Source organism: Chanodichthys erythropterus, chromosome 15, assembly GCF_024489055.1.
Source record: "Chanodichthys erythropterus isolate Z2021 chromosome 15, ASM2448905v1, whole genome shotgun sequence".
Classification (NCBI taxonomy): Eukaryota; Metazoa; Chordata; class Actinopteri; order Cypriniformes; family Xenocyprididae; genus Chanodichthys; species Chanodichthys erythropterus.
In genome coordinates this window covers 8,327,299-8,346,054 of record NC_090235.1, presented here as the reverse complement: position 1 = coordinate 8,346,054, position 18,756 = coordinate 8,327,299, and the positions used below count along the sequence as shown (strand labels likewise).

The following is an 18,756-nucleotide window of genomic DNA, read 5'->3' as shown; positions in this document are numbered from 1 at the left end:
CTGGTGGTGGCTGGCCTTTTAACTTGTGCATTCATAGTACAAATTCCTGTTTTTTTTTACCATTGATGCCTTTAAAAATAGGCCTATCTGATCTGATGACGCTGCTCTGATCTGGCAGTCTGACTGGCCATCAATGCAACAGTAACTAATTTCTGACAAGGAAGTTTCTTCTATATTTCTTCTATATTCTATATTTCTTCTTTCTTCTATATTTATCTATTACTTCTATATTTCTTCTATATAAAAAATGAGCCATGTTATATGCCGTAATCAAAACCCATGAGAGCAGTGGGTGGATTAACTGGTGTTACCGGGGGGATGGAGTCACTCACAAGCTCCACCCATCCAGCAACACCTAAATAAAACACAGTTTCCATTAGGTGTACTTCACACACCCCATCAGCAGAGTCTTACCATGCGCATGACTATCTAATAAACCAAGATTTGACAAAGCACCACGTTGAGGAATCTGTGGAATACATTACCAAAAAAGTAGGTAAGTCAGTTTTATTCTGGCGAAAAGTTTATCAGTAAATTATGCATGAGTGAGTTTCAATGATAATGAAGATTATGTGGCGGACTTTTGTGAATATGTCATGTGGGCTTTGATGATGTTGCTCTCAAAGGTATCGTTCAAAATGGACTTAATGACTTTTTAAGTTATCTGATGTCTGATCTACTAAACTAGTTTACTGATAGTATACTTCAAAGTGTACTTTCATAAACTAAAAAATGCTACAATTATTTAACTATCAGTAGTATATTATGAGTATACCTATAAGCTCACTTGTAGTATAGTTGCAGTTGCAACGAAAAACATAGTTGTAAACTAGTTGTCAAGGTTTACCACTGTTTCACTTAAAGTATACTTTACAATTTAGTCCCAAGTAGTATTGTGTTAGTACACTTACAAGTATGCTACTAGTACATTGATATTATTATATCATGTGATATTTAATTAAGTATATTTATTAAAATGAACTTGAAATACGCCTATATTTATTTTTTTTGTAAGGGAATTGCGAGATATAACTTCACAATTCAGAGAAAAAATATTCCAAATTGTGGGATAAAAAGTCACAGTATTTATTTTTTTATTCTGTTATTTAATTTATTGCTGCGATTTATTTGTAGAATCTGAAGAATACATCACATCCTTCTTGGATTTAGCAATACGGTATGAGAGGCAGTGAATATTTACAATATTATATTTGCTATTAGGGCTGGGCAATATGGCAAAGAAATAAAATCTCATTTTTTTATTTTTTTTATTTAACTAGTCAACTTAAAAACATAACTACAATATGAATTCAGGTGTACCAATCACTTCCATTGCTAAAGGTGTATAAAATCAAGCACCTAGGCATGTAGACTGCTTCTGCAAACATTTGTGAAAGAATGGGTCGCTCTCAGGAGCTCAGTGAATTCAAGCGTGGTACAATGATAGGTTGCCACCTGTACAATAAGTCCATTCGTGAAATTTCCTCACTACTAAATATTCCACGGTGAACTGTTAGTGGTATCATAACAAAGTGGAAGCAATTGGGAACAACAGCAACTCAGCCACAAAGCGGTAGACCACGTAAAATCACAGAGCGGGGTCAGTGCATGCTGAGGAAGTCAGACAGTGTGCAGAAGTCACCAACTTTCTGTAGAGTCAATAGCTACAGACCTCCAAACTTTGCGTGGCCTTCAGATTAGCTCAAGAACAGTGCGTAGAGAGCTTCATGGAATTGGTTTCCATGGCCGAGCAGCTGCATCCAAGCCTTTCATCACCAAGTGCAATGCAAAGCGTTGGATGCAGTGGTGTAAAGCATGCCACCACTGGACTCTAGAGCAGTGGAGACGTGCTCTCTGGAGTGACGAATCACGCTTCTCTGTCTGGCCATCTAATGGACGAGTCTGTGTTTGGTGGTTGCCAGGAGAACGGTACTTGCCTGACTGCATTGTGCCAAGTGTAAAGTTTGGTGGAGGGAGGATTATGGTGTGGGGTTTGTCAGGGGTTGGTCTTGGCCCCTTAGTTCCAGTGAAAGGAACTTTTAATGCTTCAGCATACCAAGACATTTTGGACAATTTCATGCTCCCAACTATGTGGGAACAGTTTGGGAATGGCCCCTTCCTGTTCCAACATGACTGCGTACCATTGCACAATGCAAGGTCCATAAAGACATGGATGAGTGAGTTTGGTGTGGAGGAAGTTGACTGGCCTGCACAGAGTCCTGACCTCAACCCAATAGAACACCTTTGGGATGAATAAGAGCAGAGACTGCGAGCCAGTCCTTCACATCCAACATCAGTGCCTGACCTCACAAATGCGCTTCTAGAAGAATGGTCAAAAATTCCCATAATCACACTCTTAAACCTTGTGGAAAGCTTTCCCAGAAGAGTTGAGGCTGTTATAGCTGCAAAGGGTGGGCCAACTCAATATTAAGGATTAAGAATGGGATGTCATTAAAGTTCATGTGCATGTAAAGGCAGGCATCCCAAAACTTTTGGCAATATAGTGTATCCTATATACTCAGAAATAATATAAAATAAGAAAAATGCTAAATATTTTGTAGCCAAAAATAGCAATAAATATCACCAGTAATAGGCTTTTATTAACAGCAAATGGTTTGTAAAAACAGAAAAGAACAGCACGTTTCAGCTTGTCACCATCATGCAAACATGAAATATCAAACATACAGTAGTAGTTCTTTACAGGTTTTTGCATTCCATTGCTCTATTTTTTCTATTGTTTTGGCGGATGTGTTTGGCTGTTGCACTCATGTCTTGCGTCTTTTGCCACGTCTAAACCCATAAAACGGCATTCTGAAAATGTGGCGGTCAAGTTAAATAAAAGTTAAACTCACATTTAATAACTTAGTTTGTTTTTTCCTATTCCACTGGCCGCGTCTCGTTTTTTCATCACAATAACGCATTTCTGAGTGAAAAGGCTAGCGATGTGTTCTACATTCATAGAGCGTCACACAAGAGCGGTTAATCAGGCGCACCATCATGTGGTCGGATAATTTTCTTCTCTCAATGTGTAATTGTAACGTTTGCTAACATTTTTATTCAAAATCACAATTTCTCAATTTAAAAATCTGAAAATTGTCTTTGTCTCAAAAAATACAGTCAGTAATTTAATTGATTCTCACTTGCTACATAAACCTGCAAAACATTAAATATTATCAAATTAGCACAGAATCAACTTTGCGTTGCTGTCTGCATTCGCATCAAGGATCAGCCAAATTTCAAACGTGGTTGTTAAAGGATTAGTTCACTTTCAAATTAAAATTTCCTGATAATTTACTCACCCCCATGTCAATCAAGATGTTTATATCTTTCTTTCTTCAGTCGAAAAGAAATTAAGTTTATTGATGAAAACATTCCAGGATGATTCAGTGCAGCTTCAAAGGGCTCTACGCGATCGCAGACGAGGAATAAGGGTCTTATCTAGCGAAACGATGGGTAATTTTCTTAAAGCTGCAGTCCGCCATTTTTCCTCTTTGTCGCCATCTCTGTAACCTGCAATTGCAGTCATATGCGGAATAGTTATCGTTACGTGGGTTGTGCATTGGCACAGCTCTTCAGCGCGGATTAATCTAATGTTTGTACTTCAGAATCACAGATTCTACGTCTTGAAAGTATGACCATTATAAGAATTTTCACTGGAAAATATCATCTGAACAAGTAAGTAACATATCTGCCACTTTTGTTCTGACCAACTGAGGAAAAAAACATTACAATAAATCACGCTGCCAATAGTGATTATATCTAACGATCATGTCAAACCATGCAAAATATTATTACTGTTATACTTTGTTCTCAAATTGTTAATGTTAACAACATCAGCATTGCGTGACTGTGTATTTAGTGTATATTAGCGTTACCTGTAGATTTCAATTTCTGTATCCACTCCACAGTCCAAAGTCTTTTGCTTTTTGACTACGGCTGAATCTCCAGTTGTCACTGATGATTGTCATTTGGATCTTTCTGGATTACAATCCGCCATCAAAATGATAAGTTTAATTATTCCAGCTGCTGTGAGAACAGACTATAAATGTGCCGCTACCAGCTGCGTCCTCACATGATAAAACCTCCTAGCCTGGGCGGGACTCCTACCTTTCTGTTTACGGACGTGATGTAATGATTCAAAGACGAACTGCTGCATGCTCGAAATTCCCTGAATTCCCGAACTGCTGAATTAGCTCTCTTCTTCTTCTTCTCTATTAGAATTCCGGCAGTGTAGATGCTGCTAAGTGTATTACTGCCCTCCACAGGTCAAAGTTTGAACTAAAATGTCATATACAATATGCTAGTGCAAGTATTTAACAGTTACTTCAAACTTTGACCGGTGAAGGTCAGTACACTTAGCATAGACATAAACATAAACATCTTGGATGACATGGGGGTGAGTAAATTATCAGGAAATTTTAATTTGAAAGTGAACTAATCCTTTAAGAAGTGTTGCTGAGGTGAATTTGTGCCATCTAGTGGTTTAAAGAAGAATAAAGTCAAGGGCGCCTGTTACACATAGAATATTGTATTACACCGTCCAGGTTTTTTTCGCTGAACGATGATGTGAGCTCCTGTTACAATTCTTGATTCAGCATAAATGACCTACAATGGTGACATTTTTCACAATCACAACAGAAAATCAAAAATACTGCCCTAACTTCACTAGCAGAAGGCAGCACGATATAAACAAACCGGACTAGAACTGAATGCGGTGTGACGGCAGCTTCATATTCTCTTTATCTACCTCCTCGTCAAGTCTATCAAATCAGTAAGGTTCACGTCCAAAATTTGTTGTGATTTTCTGTTTATACCTTTCTAAACCAGCACATTACGGACTTTTCTCCATCTCTTCCATTCTAATTTTCACTGCTTGCCCTCCACATTGCCCTCCACGTGATTGCAAACAACCTATAGTATCCAGCTTGTATGCGTCTCTTTTATTACTCAATATAGCCTACTCTCTTTCCCTCTGTAGGTCTATTTCTGTTTGAAGTGACAAAACCTCAAACATCACTGATGGCTGTGCGACTGAAACATCTCCGCTACATGACCGCGCTCCTGGGCTCCTCGACCATCCTCTCATTCCTGTATTTTCAAAACTCAGCATTGGTTTTGATGGACAGTTCTCACTGTTTTTTCTCAGAGCAAGCTCCGTGCGCATGCGGGAACTGTGTGACAGACCAAGGAAATAGTAGCTGGTTCAGTGAACGCTACAAACCCACCGTTCCATTTCTGCTCAACAGTAACAACAGTGTTTTACATGCAAACGTCTCCAGGTGGTGGAAGGTAAGAACATTTGCTTCAACATAATATGCAACATTTTCTTAGTAGTATTACCCCCAGTGTTTGACACCAACATATAGAATCACTGCTAGAGGAAACAAGCACATGAAACAAGCATATGTGTAATTGGACCGGAGACACAGACCTTGTGACAACAAGCCCCAATCTATATTCTTCATTCATAAAGCATCTTAAACATAAGGCATGCAAACCTCTTAAAACAGTACACTCATTTACAAGTGTGAATAATATAGTTCATTCTGGTTCTGTCTAATCAAATAATGTCATACAGGAGCTTCAAGATGTACCAAATGTCAGCAACTACACAGCTGTGGTGGACCAGCTGTTTTCTCTCTTCCCCGATGAAGAACACTACTCAGATGCTGGTCCAGATCGCTGCAGAACCTGTGCTGTGGTGGGAAACTCTGGGAACCTCCTGGGATCCCACTATGGGCCTCTCATAGATTTCAATGACTTTGTCATAAGGTAGTACATTAGATTGTCAGACTGAAGTTTCTTTATTGGCATTGATGGTTCCATAAAGAACCTTTAACATCCTTATTGTAGAAAAAGGGTTTTCAGATTATCAAAATGTTCTTCAGAAAAAAAAAAAAATGTTTAAGAACTGATAAATTAAAGGTTTTTTTTTTACTTTATTTTTTTATTATTATTGTGAAGGACATTTTAATAATCTAAACAACCCTTTTCAACTATAAAAAACCTTTAGTCCAATGAAAATGTTCTATGGATGTTAAGGTTCTTACCATAGATGGCAATTAAAAACCTTAAAGGGTTAGTTCACCCAACAATGAAAATTCTGTCATTAATTACTCACGCTCTATATTAAGTCCAAATTTTCGGCAGTCACTATCACTTTATACAGTGATCAGATTTAATTTACGTTTTTATTCACATTTAAACATTGATCAACAAACATAAACAGAAGCTCAACCAAACCTGATTGATGTGCGAGAACAAACCTCTTGCGGAAGCTCAAACGTGCTGCGTAACGCACAAGAATGAACCTCATTGGTTCTTGCATCCGTCAAGCAAACATGCTTGAGCTTCCATTTACCACAACTTTATATGTGAATATAAGCCTAAATTCAATCTGTTCATCATATAAAGGGACCGCGTCTCTTCAGAAAATTTGGAATAAACCACTCAATTTATTTGGATTAGTTTTACGATCTCTTTATGAACTTTTCTGAGTGTCAAAGTTTCAATCATGTAGCTATGGAGGGACAGAAAGCTCTCAGATCAAAAAGATTTTGTGTTCTGAAGATGAACAAAAGTCTTACGGGTGTGGAATGACATGAAGATGAGTAATTAATGACATAATTTTCATTTTTGGGTGAACTAACCCTTTATTTTTTAAGAGTGTACAAAAACCCCTTTTGAAACCTTTATTGCCAAGAGTGAATAATGACGCTTTCAACCACCAGAATCGATAGAACAGATGTGCATTTAATGACAGAGGCTGTAGTCATATGTCTGAGATCAGATTAGTTCAGGTGATTCCAGAGACGAATAAGGTGTTATTTAAAGGCTTTTCATTACAATATCACCTCAATCTCCTGTGTGTTTTTCTCTCAGAATAAATAAAGGCCCGACAGAAGATTATGAGAAGGATGTAGGATCTAAAACCACTCACCGGATTATGTATCCTGAGAGCGCCATGGACTTGGACAACTCCACCCATCTGGTGCTTTTTCCCTTTAAGATTCTGGACTTGCAGTGGCTTTTCAGTGCTTTCACCACTAAGAACATCACACAGTAAGAATTAAACTAGAGACTTTCTGGTTTAATTAAACTAGAGACTTAAACATAGACTTTCTTATGTTTAAGAGATACCAGGGTCCGTAACGGCCAGCTTGAATCACATGGGCCTTGATAACCAATAACATTACAGCTTTGACGTCATTGAATTTCTTTCAGATCTGTGCAACAGTCACAGATTTTGCACCTTTGAAGGGCACTTGGGGAAGGGCACTTTATTTTTTTTAAGTTAGTAGAACTTAATTTTTTTGTGACAAGTGGGGCGGGGCCGAGAGCCATGGAAGTGGAGCAATGCTAGTGTGGTGCACAGGTGTCTCTCATTAACAATCACATCACTGGCATTCCTTCGCTCCCACAGTTCTCAGCCTCGCCCTACTCAAGTACATATAGTTAATTTACATAATCATCACATTCAAATCTTGGTTAAATGTTAGTTAGCAAAAAACACATGCTATTATAATTATCAAAGAGACTGTCAATATATACTTGCATGTACATAATCAAACAACATACAGTATATGTGGTCTTAAAAGTTTTGCAGCCCATCCTCAACCTAACCACACGGTCTACTCTTCACCAGAATGGTAACCCTACAAAACTAACATAACAGAACCCCCTGTCAATCCCAACATAACACAACATTAAACACTAACTTATGTCTCCCTATGTTAATCTTATGCAAAATCACACAAAATAACACTTTATTTCAACATTTAGACAGTCTGATGCAAAGCATGCTGGGAATTAGAAATCTGCTGCAACTAAAACAGTTTAGTTTACTTGAAATATGTCAGTGCTGTGAACTCAAAAGTAATTTGGTCAACGTCCGTATTTGGTCAAAAAGAACCAAATGAGCCGATTCTGTCAAAATGTTCCATGGTTATCCTCGGCTCATTCGGTTCTTTTTGATTTGTTCATTTTGAATCTGGTTCTTTGGCTCAATAACACATCTGGACATGCTTATTGGCTCATTCGGTGTGTCTTGACATGTAGACCACACTAAACTGACCTATATTTGTATTTATTGAAGGGTGAGAGATGGCAAAATGTCAGTATAGTACCACTCCTTTCCTGATTTTGGTCTGCTCTAATTTTAATGTCATAAGACATTGCCTTTGCTCAGTACACTTTGAAATTTTAGTCGTCATGTTGTATTGAACTATCTGACCTTTTTATAAGCTAACAATCAAATACAAACAATTCAGCAATAGATCCTTTAATTAAAACAATGTTTTCTTTACCTAAAAAGCAATACTTAAATACATTTTGTACAGTAATTTCAGTCCTTAGCATTTATTAAAACTAACAACACTGATATTTCAGTTTTAAATGATTTTTTAAAATCTGAATTCTGACCTAAATGTATTTGTTTACTCAGAACATACACAGAAGTTCCATCAACAATCAAAGCAAATAAGGACAAGGTGAATAACACAGACCTTCTCATGAAATCAACCGATCAATCAAATGACAAATGTTTGATTTATATGGATTTTATTAGCATTACCTGAATGAAATCTATTGCAGATTCAAAACATCATATCATAAATGCATGTTTCATAAGTTTCCTGTTTTGTTTCTGTCATTGTTTTTAGGTGATGATCCTCCACCCTGAATTCATGAGATACGTGTATGATAACTGGGCAGAAGGTCATGGCAGATATCCATCTACTGGATTTTTAACGCTGATATTCGCTCTTCACATCTGTGATGAGGTAAAACTGCCATTCTGTCTCAAGCGGTGTGTGGTGCGGCACCAGCGTGGCATTGCTGTTGCTTTTGAGGGAGTGTCAGTTTATGCAAGGATCTAAAAGAATCAGGTTAGATCACCAGGATTATAGCAAATATTTGGTTGTGGATATTCTCATGAAAAGAGTCTGGTGCAGGCTATTCATACCAAAGCAATGAGCCATTCAGGGAAGTGTTAGCATTAAAACATGAAGCACTGAACCATAGTATAGTGGTTAGCATTGTATGTGCACCGATGGGTAATCTGTATCTGCCTGAAAGTAAAACAGTGATATAAAGTTTTAAAATAAATTCACATTTTTATAATTTTGAGATTTAAAATTGCATTTTGCGATTTAAAAAGAAAAGTATAAGTAATAGAGTTGCTATTATGTGAACATTGTCACATTGTAAGATATTTAAAAATACAATTACTTTTTAAAGTAAACAATAAAACTGACTTCCATTTTATTGGTATAAAAATAGAAAAAAATCAATAAAAAAATCTATTCAATAAAACAGAAAAAAAGGACAATGAATTTAATACTAAAATTAGAAAAAAAAGAGGGAGTTTTATTTTTACATTTTATTGACTTAAAATATATTTTTATGAATAAGCTTTTCTTTACAATGAAAGAAAAACTATTAACGCACTGATAACTGTTTCTCTTACAGGTGAATGTTTTTGGGTTTGGAGCTACGAGTGATGGAAACTGGCATCATTATTTTGATGAAACTTTGACTCCATTTGAAAATGATTCTCATGCTGGAGACTTTGAAAATAAAACAATCATTCGGCTCCAACAGGAAAACAAGATTTTGTTGTACAGGGGTTGGACATGAAGCAGGTTCTTGGAGAAACTCTACCGTTGTACTGCACAATATTGCATTGCAATAGCGATTATTGAATTTTGCCGATTTGTGCGGCAGAGACTTTAAGGTCATATTCATCTCGAGAGGTGCGAGAGATCAACTTTTCTGAAGCTGAGCTCCACTATCAGCATCAACTGAAACTGTGGTATTAGCGGATTCATTTTCCGTTCCCGCTTTGGGTGCCTTTACTATGTACTAACATTTAAATTAATAATGGTGTACATACATGTTTTTTCATTGTAGCTATATTTAAAAAAAAATAATGCATTAATTATTTATTTATTATTTGTGTGTGTGTGTGTTTGTGTCTGTAAGTACATAGTAGTTAAAGACACTAAATATAAAGTGTGACCCATTTTCTTTTGTTGTGCCAGTCAGGATGTTCGAACACCACAGATTTTCTGGGAAACTGACTCACAAATGTGTTGTGGGTTTTTTTTCTGAATATTAACCTGGAGTAGCAGGGCTCCAGACTAACATTTGAGGGCAGTAGCCCTGGTACCACTAAGTTCTACAGATGGAGGCACCAGCACCTGATATATATGGTATATTATCATACTGAACTGACTGACACCTTGAGTGATTATAAAAGGAGTATTCTTTACTTACTTTTGTGTAATTCACTTGCAATTTTAAATAAAAATATTTGTTTTTCTTGAGATGATGTGCTTTTCCTACTTCAATCTGGTTATGGCAAGCTGAAATAGCGGCCACATACCTTAAGGGTAGCGGGCATTGGTCCAGCTGAAAGGCAATCTTGTAGAACGTCAGCTGGGTTAAGATGGTGTTGCTCTCACCTCAATGAGAAAATATGGCAAGTAAGAGCATACAGCTTTCTAGTAGAAGGAGTCCTAGCATTGAGAATGGTATCGACAACATCAGAATCTATGAGATGGTACACCTCAGGGTCCAGACCCACAGTTTCCAAATCTCCGGTCAGGAGTGAAAGACTGTCGCAATATCCCAAGGAGAGCTTTCCAGGAGAGAAACCAGGTCCACAAACCACACTCGGGCCAGCCAGAATGGGGTCACTAATATTAGCCACAACCCCTCCTGATGGACCCTTGCCAGGACTCCCGGGAGCAGAGTAATAGGGGGAAAGGTGTACAGATGCAGTCTCTGTTACGTCTGTACCATGGCATCCAGCTTCAGATGAGCTGGAGGATTGAGAGAAAAACAAAGCTGACAAGCTTCTTTCATATGGACTCCGCTATTTGAGCGTAGAGTCACCAATCCCTGGGCCTCAGCCCCTGCCTCAACAGGATGCCTGCTCCAGTAATAAGATGTCCCAGGATGTAAATTGCCCTCAGGGACAGCATCTTGCCATCTGCCCAGAGCGAGATTTGCTACACCAGCCTGAACAGGGAGCATAAACTCAACCCACATGTTGGTGATTTACATAGGCAACTACCGATGGAAACATGAAAGGGCACGAAGCACTTGGTGCATGACCCTTACCATAACATGGGCTTTAGTAAGGGAAACCCTTTGATTTTGAGCCACCACTGGAAGGGCCTCATGTGCAAAAAGTCCAAAGTTATTACACTGGAGGTCACAGCCATAAGACCCAGCTGTACCTGACATTGACAGATGGAAATCTCCTGCCCTAACCTCAGACTGCCTACCATGGTAAGAATGAAATTCACCAGAGCCATGGACAGTTGTGCCTGCATCATGGTGTAAACCCAAACTACCCCGAGAAATGTAGTTCTCTGACTTTCCATGGGCTTTCCATGACTTTGAGATCTCCTTATGAAGATCTTCCAAATCCAAAGCGGGACCCTCGGAGTCTGTAGACAAAGAGAGAGAAAGGGCGGGGCCTGTCTCAAGCTCATCTTACAGTTCCAACTACAAACCCCATCAACTAAGTCAGCCCGCCGCCTAAGTGGATGCAGGACCCCAACCACGGGGTGCAGAAATTAAATTCCCTTTGTCATTAAAGAGGGCGAGGTGAAAGAGGAGCCTCCTCACATTGAGGGCAGTCAGCTCCCTCGAGATCTGATCGAGCGTGCTCTGCTCTGAGAGAAAGAACACAAAGCTCCTGTCCACCCTCCCCAGGAATAGATCAGGGGCACGGCGAAACACATCTCCTAAACTTCTTTGACATTTTTTAATCATTCCTGCTCTTATTCCTCGTGTTATGTTGCAGGTCAATTTGACCCGTTGACTGAATTTTGAGTTGACTGAAATGCCAGTTAACCTATGTTTTTCTTCTTGACATTTTTTCCCCACTTATTTCAATGCTGAAAAATATTTTGTCAGCCAAAGATGGTAAAAATTAGCTATCTTTTCTTTTTTCAAGCTATCTGAAATACTAACCTATGTTGTTTTTCTTGAAATTTTGTGACTTTTTCTCATTTAGGGTCATGAACATGCATGCAAAGTTTCAACATGCTGATGTATTGTGAAATGTTATACGATCTTAGTGTTTGTTGGTCAATTTGACCCATATAGGCAGCTATTCAAAAACTGACAGACCCAAAATACAAAACACTTCTGTGTTGTATGTCAGAGCTCATCAACTCTAGTTCTGAAGTGCCAGTGTCTTGCTGAGTTTAACAACTTTGTATTTTCAGTTTGTGAAAATATAAAGTTGTTTTACCTGTTAAATGTCTCTCCCACTTTTTGAGTATAGACATGAAAATAACTTTTTTCCAACTTAAATTGTTAAAAATCTTGAACACTTCAGAGCACAGACTTAAGTTTGGTCACCAAATATGATACCTAGAGTCTGAAAGCTGTTTGTCAAGATTACTTTAGGTTTAGACTTAGATATCATAATTATTATAAATGTGTAATCGCAAATGTTCCACGAGATGGGGAAGGGGTAGTCTTAGTGGTTAAAAAGATTTTTTTAAATCATAAATTCAGAAATTGATTCTTTGTAATGTGTGAAAAGTATTGATATTAAAAGTTAATTATTTGTACCTGCTTGTATGCTTTTTTTCATAGTGTGATTTTGTATTGAATCTAATTAGGGTCAGTTTGACCCGGACCATATTGAGTGTACCCAGAAATCAAACAGTGCACAAGGGTTACATGCAGAGAGAGACAGAAGCGGCTTCTGAAGACAAGAAGCTGGTGATGCTCTGGCGCAAGTGTTGTTACTTATAGTTGATCACGCATGATGTTATGCCGCCTTCCAGGCAACCCCTAACCTGTGTTTTTCCAACCTTCTACCCGTGAAAGTGCACTGGAACAGCAGTCAAAGCCGTGACTTCCCACCCGTGAACTCGTACTAGATCAATGTACCCCCAGTTACGAGTTCTGACGTCACATAGCCCGTGAAACAACAATGGAAGCCCCTACGGATGCCGTGTTTATGCAAGTGCACGGTAAAATAAAAGGTATAACAGCTTATCTTGCCTTATGAGCCGTTTTTCTCCTCTGTTTCCCTCAAATAAGCAAGGAGTAAGCACCTTTGGCGACAGAAATAATTAATGAGCATAAGCCCCGTACAGTCCGCCATGTTGGTTTGTTTACACTTTTACGCAGTTTGGCGTGACTTTCCTGGAATGGTACAAAGTCGTGAGTCATGATTTGAAATCGTGACTTAGGGGCTCAAAAACCAGCCTGGAACGCAGCATTAAATCCCCTTACTTCGCCCTTGGCCAATGGCTTGGCGTTTACTACATGTGACTCAGACAAAAGCTCAGCGTCGATGTTCCATTGAAAGGGAACTGATTAAATGCATTGCCTCAAATTAAGGCCACATTCACACAGCAGCAGAATACGTAAGTAATCAAATATCCTGTATTTGATTCCTTAATACGGTTGCGTTAACAAGCAGTACGGTTATTTACGGGCATGACAACCGCATTCTCGGAATATTCGCGGTGTGTGAACGGAACCGGACTGGACATCTATATTGTCTGTCACGTCTACAGTGCAAGAGTGCCGGTGTTTTGTGTGTGGTTTCGCTTTTGGTAACTTACTGTGACAGATATTTGAGCTGTGCATCATCTTAGGTGTTAGATCTAGTCAACGGAGCGGCTCATGTCAGTTTTGTGTTTCTTTTCAAATGCCATGTATGCGCAAGATGTCGCAAAGGACGTGACAAGCGCGTGCATCGGTTAAAGACTCCGGCTAGCGCATGTTTACATGCTCTGTTGGTTAATGAAGTTTTGATGGATGAACTCACGGTTCAGTTAGTCTCTTGTCATGTGAAAAGTGATAATACTTTTCAGTTTTATGGACGTCGCCATCTTTAATATTTCGTTGATTACTGTCGTCATGGTTACTAGTAAGAGAATACGGGCTTGACACTCGCTGCACATTCATACAGACAGTGTTCCAAACGCTACTGAAAGTTGCTGTGTGAACGAGACATTTCGAGACTCACACCTGTAAGTAAATGCGGTTGTCAGACCCAAAAAATTACTGTGTGAACGTGGCCTATGTCATCTCTGATGAGACTAAGTTTAGGTCTGAAACATATTAAAGTTATGTGATTGTTAAGTGAGAGAATAATTATTGGTTATGTTTACTAGGCTATTAAAACAATTTAGACAAACTGCCCTTATCATAATGACTCATATCATGTGTTACTGCCATATAACAAATAAATGTTGTGATGAAATCTGTATTTTTAGGAATGAATCAGTCGAGACTATGAAGGACGTCAATGTAAACTGCGTGGGTAGTTAGACATTTGAACAGGATGCCCCGTTTCTTCTCATTTCTGCGGCCTACTTTAACAGTTTATGGACCGAAAAAATCCATTCCTGTTGAATAGAAGGCGGGCTTGAATAAACGTAATCTGGCTGGAGGGAGATCTGCCATTTTTGGTACCTCAGGGTTTCTTCTCCACTTCTGGCAGTCCACACAAGCACTCTGACACCGTTTGATGGCCTCTCTGCCTCGAAGAATCCAATATTTCCAATTATTCAGGATCTAGAAAAGGGCTATGGTGTAGGCGACCTCCCACTCTGATTAGTTGAGTCTCGCTGTCCAGTTCAGGGGCCAGTGTCTTTAGCCGACTGTTTCTGGGAAGTGATTTACCCGCCTTCAACTGCTCCAGTTCCAAAGGGAAGCACTCCTCCTGAGCATACTGTAGAACACTGATTTCAGCTGTTTTGTAGTCATCAACTGTCAGACTATTACCTGCCGCCCCATGACAGACCCTGGACTCCAGTAGCTCTTCGAAAGTCTTATACTGGCTGATGTCAGGGAATGACAAACTGACTGTGAAGCAGGTAAGGAGGCAGGGAACTGTTTTTCGAAGCTCATCTTCATCTGCAGCCACAGGATGTGGGATTTCCGGCCACAAATTTGGAGGATCTTTGAGGAAGTATGGCCCTTGGTACCAATGGCTGTCTGGTCCCAGCCTACATAGGATTTTCCCCCGGGTTATATCGTCTGCTGGGTTTTGAGTTGATGGAACATAGCGCCATGTGTGCTGGTCTGTAATGTCCTGGATCTCAGCAACTCTGGTTCCGACAAACACTTTAAATCGGCAAGAGTCTGAATGCAGCCAAGTGAGGACTGCAGGGTGAGTTGATGTATGGGAAGGTTCAGTTCTGTTCTGACTACTTTAGCAAGCTGTGCCCCAGTCAATGCAGCAGAGAGTTCAAGACGAGGGATCGATTGCTGTTTTTTGGGTGCCACTCGCGATCTGGCTGTGAGGAAGGCCACCTCTACCTCTCCACTTTGACCTTCTGTGCGGAGGTAAGCGACTGAGCCATAAGCACGCTCAGAGGCATCACAGAAGATGTGCACCTCACGCTGGCTCATATCTGTGTCTCTGATTGGACTGGTGTAACACCTTGGAAAGACAATGTGTTGTAGGGCAGGCAGCTCCTACACCCACTCTGTCCAGGTCTGTAAAAGATCTGCAGGTAAGTGCGGGTCATCCCAATCTCTTTTCTTATCCCAAAGGCGCTGCACTATCAGCTTGGCCCTGTTAGTGAAGGGAATGAGATAGCCCAGTGGGTCATACTGGCTTGCCACAGTTTTGTAAATGCTGCGCATGGTAGTCTCAGTGTTTTGTATGGGACCGTGTCCGTTTGGTGATTCCAGAGGAGCCCCAGGGTAGATTCTTGGGTGTTGCTTTGCCCTTGTGAAATCCAAAGTTCAGTGCCATCTGATCTGGCCTCAGGAGGTAAATGGCTTATGGTGGAGAGCTGGTTGCTGGACCACTGCCTCAGGTCGAAACCTCCTTCTGCCAATAAGCTCCGGAGTTTGTCAACAAGACTCTTGGCTGCTTCCACTGTGGTGAAGCTCTGCAGACAGTTATCTACGTAAAAAGAATTCAGGACACAATGGCGGACGTCTTCCCCAAGTTGGCTATGGTCCAGGACATGTTTTTGCAATGCAAAGATTGCACAGCAAGGGCTGCATGTGGTGCCGAAGGGGAGAACCTGCCATTCATAAACATTGGGCGGATCCTGTGTCTTTAGATCCCTCCAGAGGAAACGCAGAACCGCCTGTCTTCGGGAAGCAATCTGATCTGGTGGAACATCCCCCGGACATCACTGCTGACAGCAACAGAATGCTCTCTGAACCTGAGTAGCACTGCAAGAAGAGATGGGCCTAACACTGGACCAGGGAGCAAGAGCTCATTCAAGTTTTGACCCTGATATTGAAACGAGCAATTAAACACAACCCTGTTCTTCCCGTTGTGTTGGACCAGATGATGGGGAATGTACCAGGAGTTAGTTGGGCATGTTTCAGCATTTAGTTCCACCTTGACTGCATAACCTGCCCGTTCTAGTTTCTGGATCTCTGCAGTGTAAGCAGCTGCTTGCTCTGGATCTTTGATCAACCTTCTCTCTATGGCTCGCAGATGAGGGAGAACAGCATTTTGGGGGGCCTTGAGGTCTGGCATGTTCTTAACGCGCAAAAGTGGGGTTGCATATCCACCTCTACTCTCACTGTCTTGTTCTCCAGAATTTTCACTGCTTCCTGGTCTTGTCTGGATCTTGTGCTCATCTTTTCACTTTGCCAGGGAAGCACGTCCATCTGCCAAAGTCTCTCAACTTGTCTAAGTAGATCAGTTTCTGGTGCTACTGAGGTGAAAAGACACTGTTGTTCAGTGATCTCATGTTGCAGGTGTTGCACAGGGCCCTACAAAGTCCAGCCAAGACGAGTCTTGATGGCTGCTGGTCCCCCTGGGGGGCCTAGGCGGATTGGCTCCACTGCCAGAATGAGATGGGGGTAGTCTGATGCGATGAGCAGGACAGGGCGAACTGCCCCTAAATGGCTCAAAGGAAGCCCTCTGAGGTGGTGGTATTTCTCCCTCAAAGTCTTAACTAAGTGTGTGTGTGTTCAGAAAGACTTAGCTGCTGGGCTGTGAATGCACCCTTTATGTGATACAGTTTGCTGGGCTGAGACAGGGGGGAGATGTGAAATGACACTGCTGCACCCGTCAGCATTTGTAATTCCTGCCTAAATGTGCGAAGTGGAAGATCTTCTGGTTGACCTTTTAGTCCCAGCTGTTGGGCAGCATTGTGCAGAAGGATGGTCCTCTCCGATCCATCATCCAGGATGGCATAAGCTTTCATCTTATGTGCCCCGTTTCGGAGAATGACCTTGACGATTTTCAGAAGAACCTTTCGGCTGGCAGGAGGCTTACGAATGAGAAGTATCTCGTTCATCGTGTAGCGGAGGCAGGCATGAGCTGAAGTACCTTCATTTGGGGTAATCTTTGGGATGTCTGCACTCTTGAGATTGATATCATGAAGGACCAGAAGGTGACGGCTATTACACTGTTTGCAGCGCATTCTCAGATTGCACTCTGAAACTTGATGATTCTTCCCACAGCGGCAACATCTGTTGCATTCTTTGATCCAGTTTCGTTTCTGGTCAACGGTGAGCTTCTTGAAGTTGTTGCAATTGTTGAGGGAGTGTTTGTGGTGGTCACAGTAAGGGCAGTAAGGGGTTAAAGCAGGTTTGCTGGCCGTAGGTGTCATCTTTGTAGGTGGAGGTGCTTTCTCTGTGCCAAGCAGAATGGTGGCACTTCTAGTCGATGGCTTAGAGTCTCTGTTTACCTCTCGTATTTGTGCTGGATATCCACGACGACTGGCTCCTACAAACCTTGAGGTGTCCTCCTGCACTTGAATTTCATACTCTAGCCACTCTGACAAATCAAGAAGGGTAGGGATTGGCACTTGGTGAGGATGTGCAAAACGCCTGAAACTTGACCTGAGGTCGTGCAGCAGCTTCCCTTGGATCCGGGAGACATGGGAGCCACACTGCAGCTCATATGTGCCATTTCTTCCTAGTTGCTCTAGCATGCCAACGAGTGAACAAACCTTGAGGGCGAAGAGTCGGAAAGCTTTAATGTCCCCACTGGCTATGTTTGGACCTTCCATGAGCTCTGCTATGCGTTGCAACGCAAGCTGATGAGGCTGTCCGTATTGCTGATCCAGTGCTGCAATAGTCTTTGTGAAAGGTTGTTGTGAATGACTGTATGAATCAGCAATGAGCAGGGCCTCCTCTAGTTTGAGGTGATCAGTGAGTATTTGAAATTTGAATCTCTCTGTGGCTGTAGCTGGCAGAAAGTTCTCCAGAGCTATCTTGAGTCGTGAGAATTCCCTAGGGTTTGGATTTAAGAAGTCTAGAATTGTGGGAGTCGGACCTCTGTACATTTGCTCTAGCTCAGGAGGAACTGGGCTGGATGCGTGAGAGCGTCAGGCGGATTCAAATGGTGGAGGGCCTGTGGTTTCTGGTTCGCATAATGCATAACGACTCTGTCTGTAAGGCGTCTCAGTTCTAGAGTAATAGGTTCTTTCCTCCCTTGACTGTTCGGAGTGTGACGCTTGGTAGGGGGAGTGCGGCTTTGTTCTGGGGACAGCTACTGGAGCTATGACAGCCTCAGAACTGTGCTCAAGCTGATCGACCTGAATCGTGGGGCTGACACTGGTACAAAGCTCTTATCACTGTGTCGTGTTTTCAGAAAACTCCTGACAGTTCTTCCTCCTGACACGCACGACCGGCTCATCCTCTTCATGCTGTGACATCTTTCCGTAGTAAATTTGAGGCTCCTGCTCGAAGGAACATATAAAACTGAGTGGCTACTGGTAGCTTTTCTTGGTTTATGTGAATTTGCCGGTTGATAACAAATCCACTACGGAACATCCGGTAAGAGAC

General features: G+C 41.1%; 1 protein-coding gene across 1 annotated transcript; it reads left to right on the top strand.

The window, feature by feature from the left end:
- The first annotated feature begins 419 nt into the window (after positions 1-419).
- Positions 420-10,620, top strand: LOC137037725 (CMP-N-acetylneuraminate-beta-galactosamide-alpha-2,3-sialyltransferase 1-like). Its single transcript, XM_067411948.1, has 7 exons — positions 420-496; positions 4,979-5,289; positions 5,579-5,772; positions 6,883-7,062; positions 8,444-8,489; positions 8,661-8,780; positions 9,469-10,620. The coding sequence occupies exons 2-7, from the start codon at positions 5,020-5,022 to the stop codon at positions 9,634-9,636; spliced, it is 978 nt and encodes a 325-aa protein (XP_067268049.1). The 5' UTR covers positions 420-496; positions 4,979-5,019; the 3' UTR covers positions 9,637-10,620.
- The last annotated feature ends 8,136 nt before the right edge of the window (positions 10,621-18,756 follow it).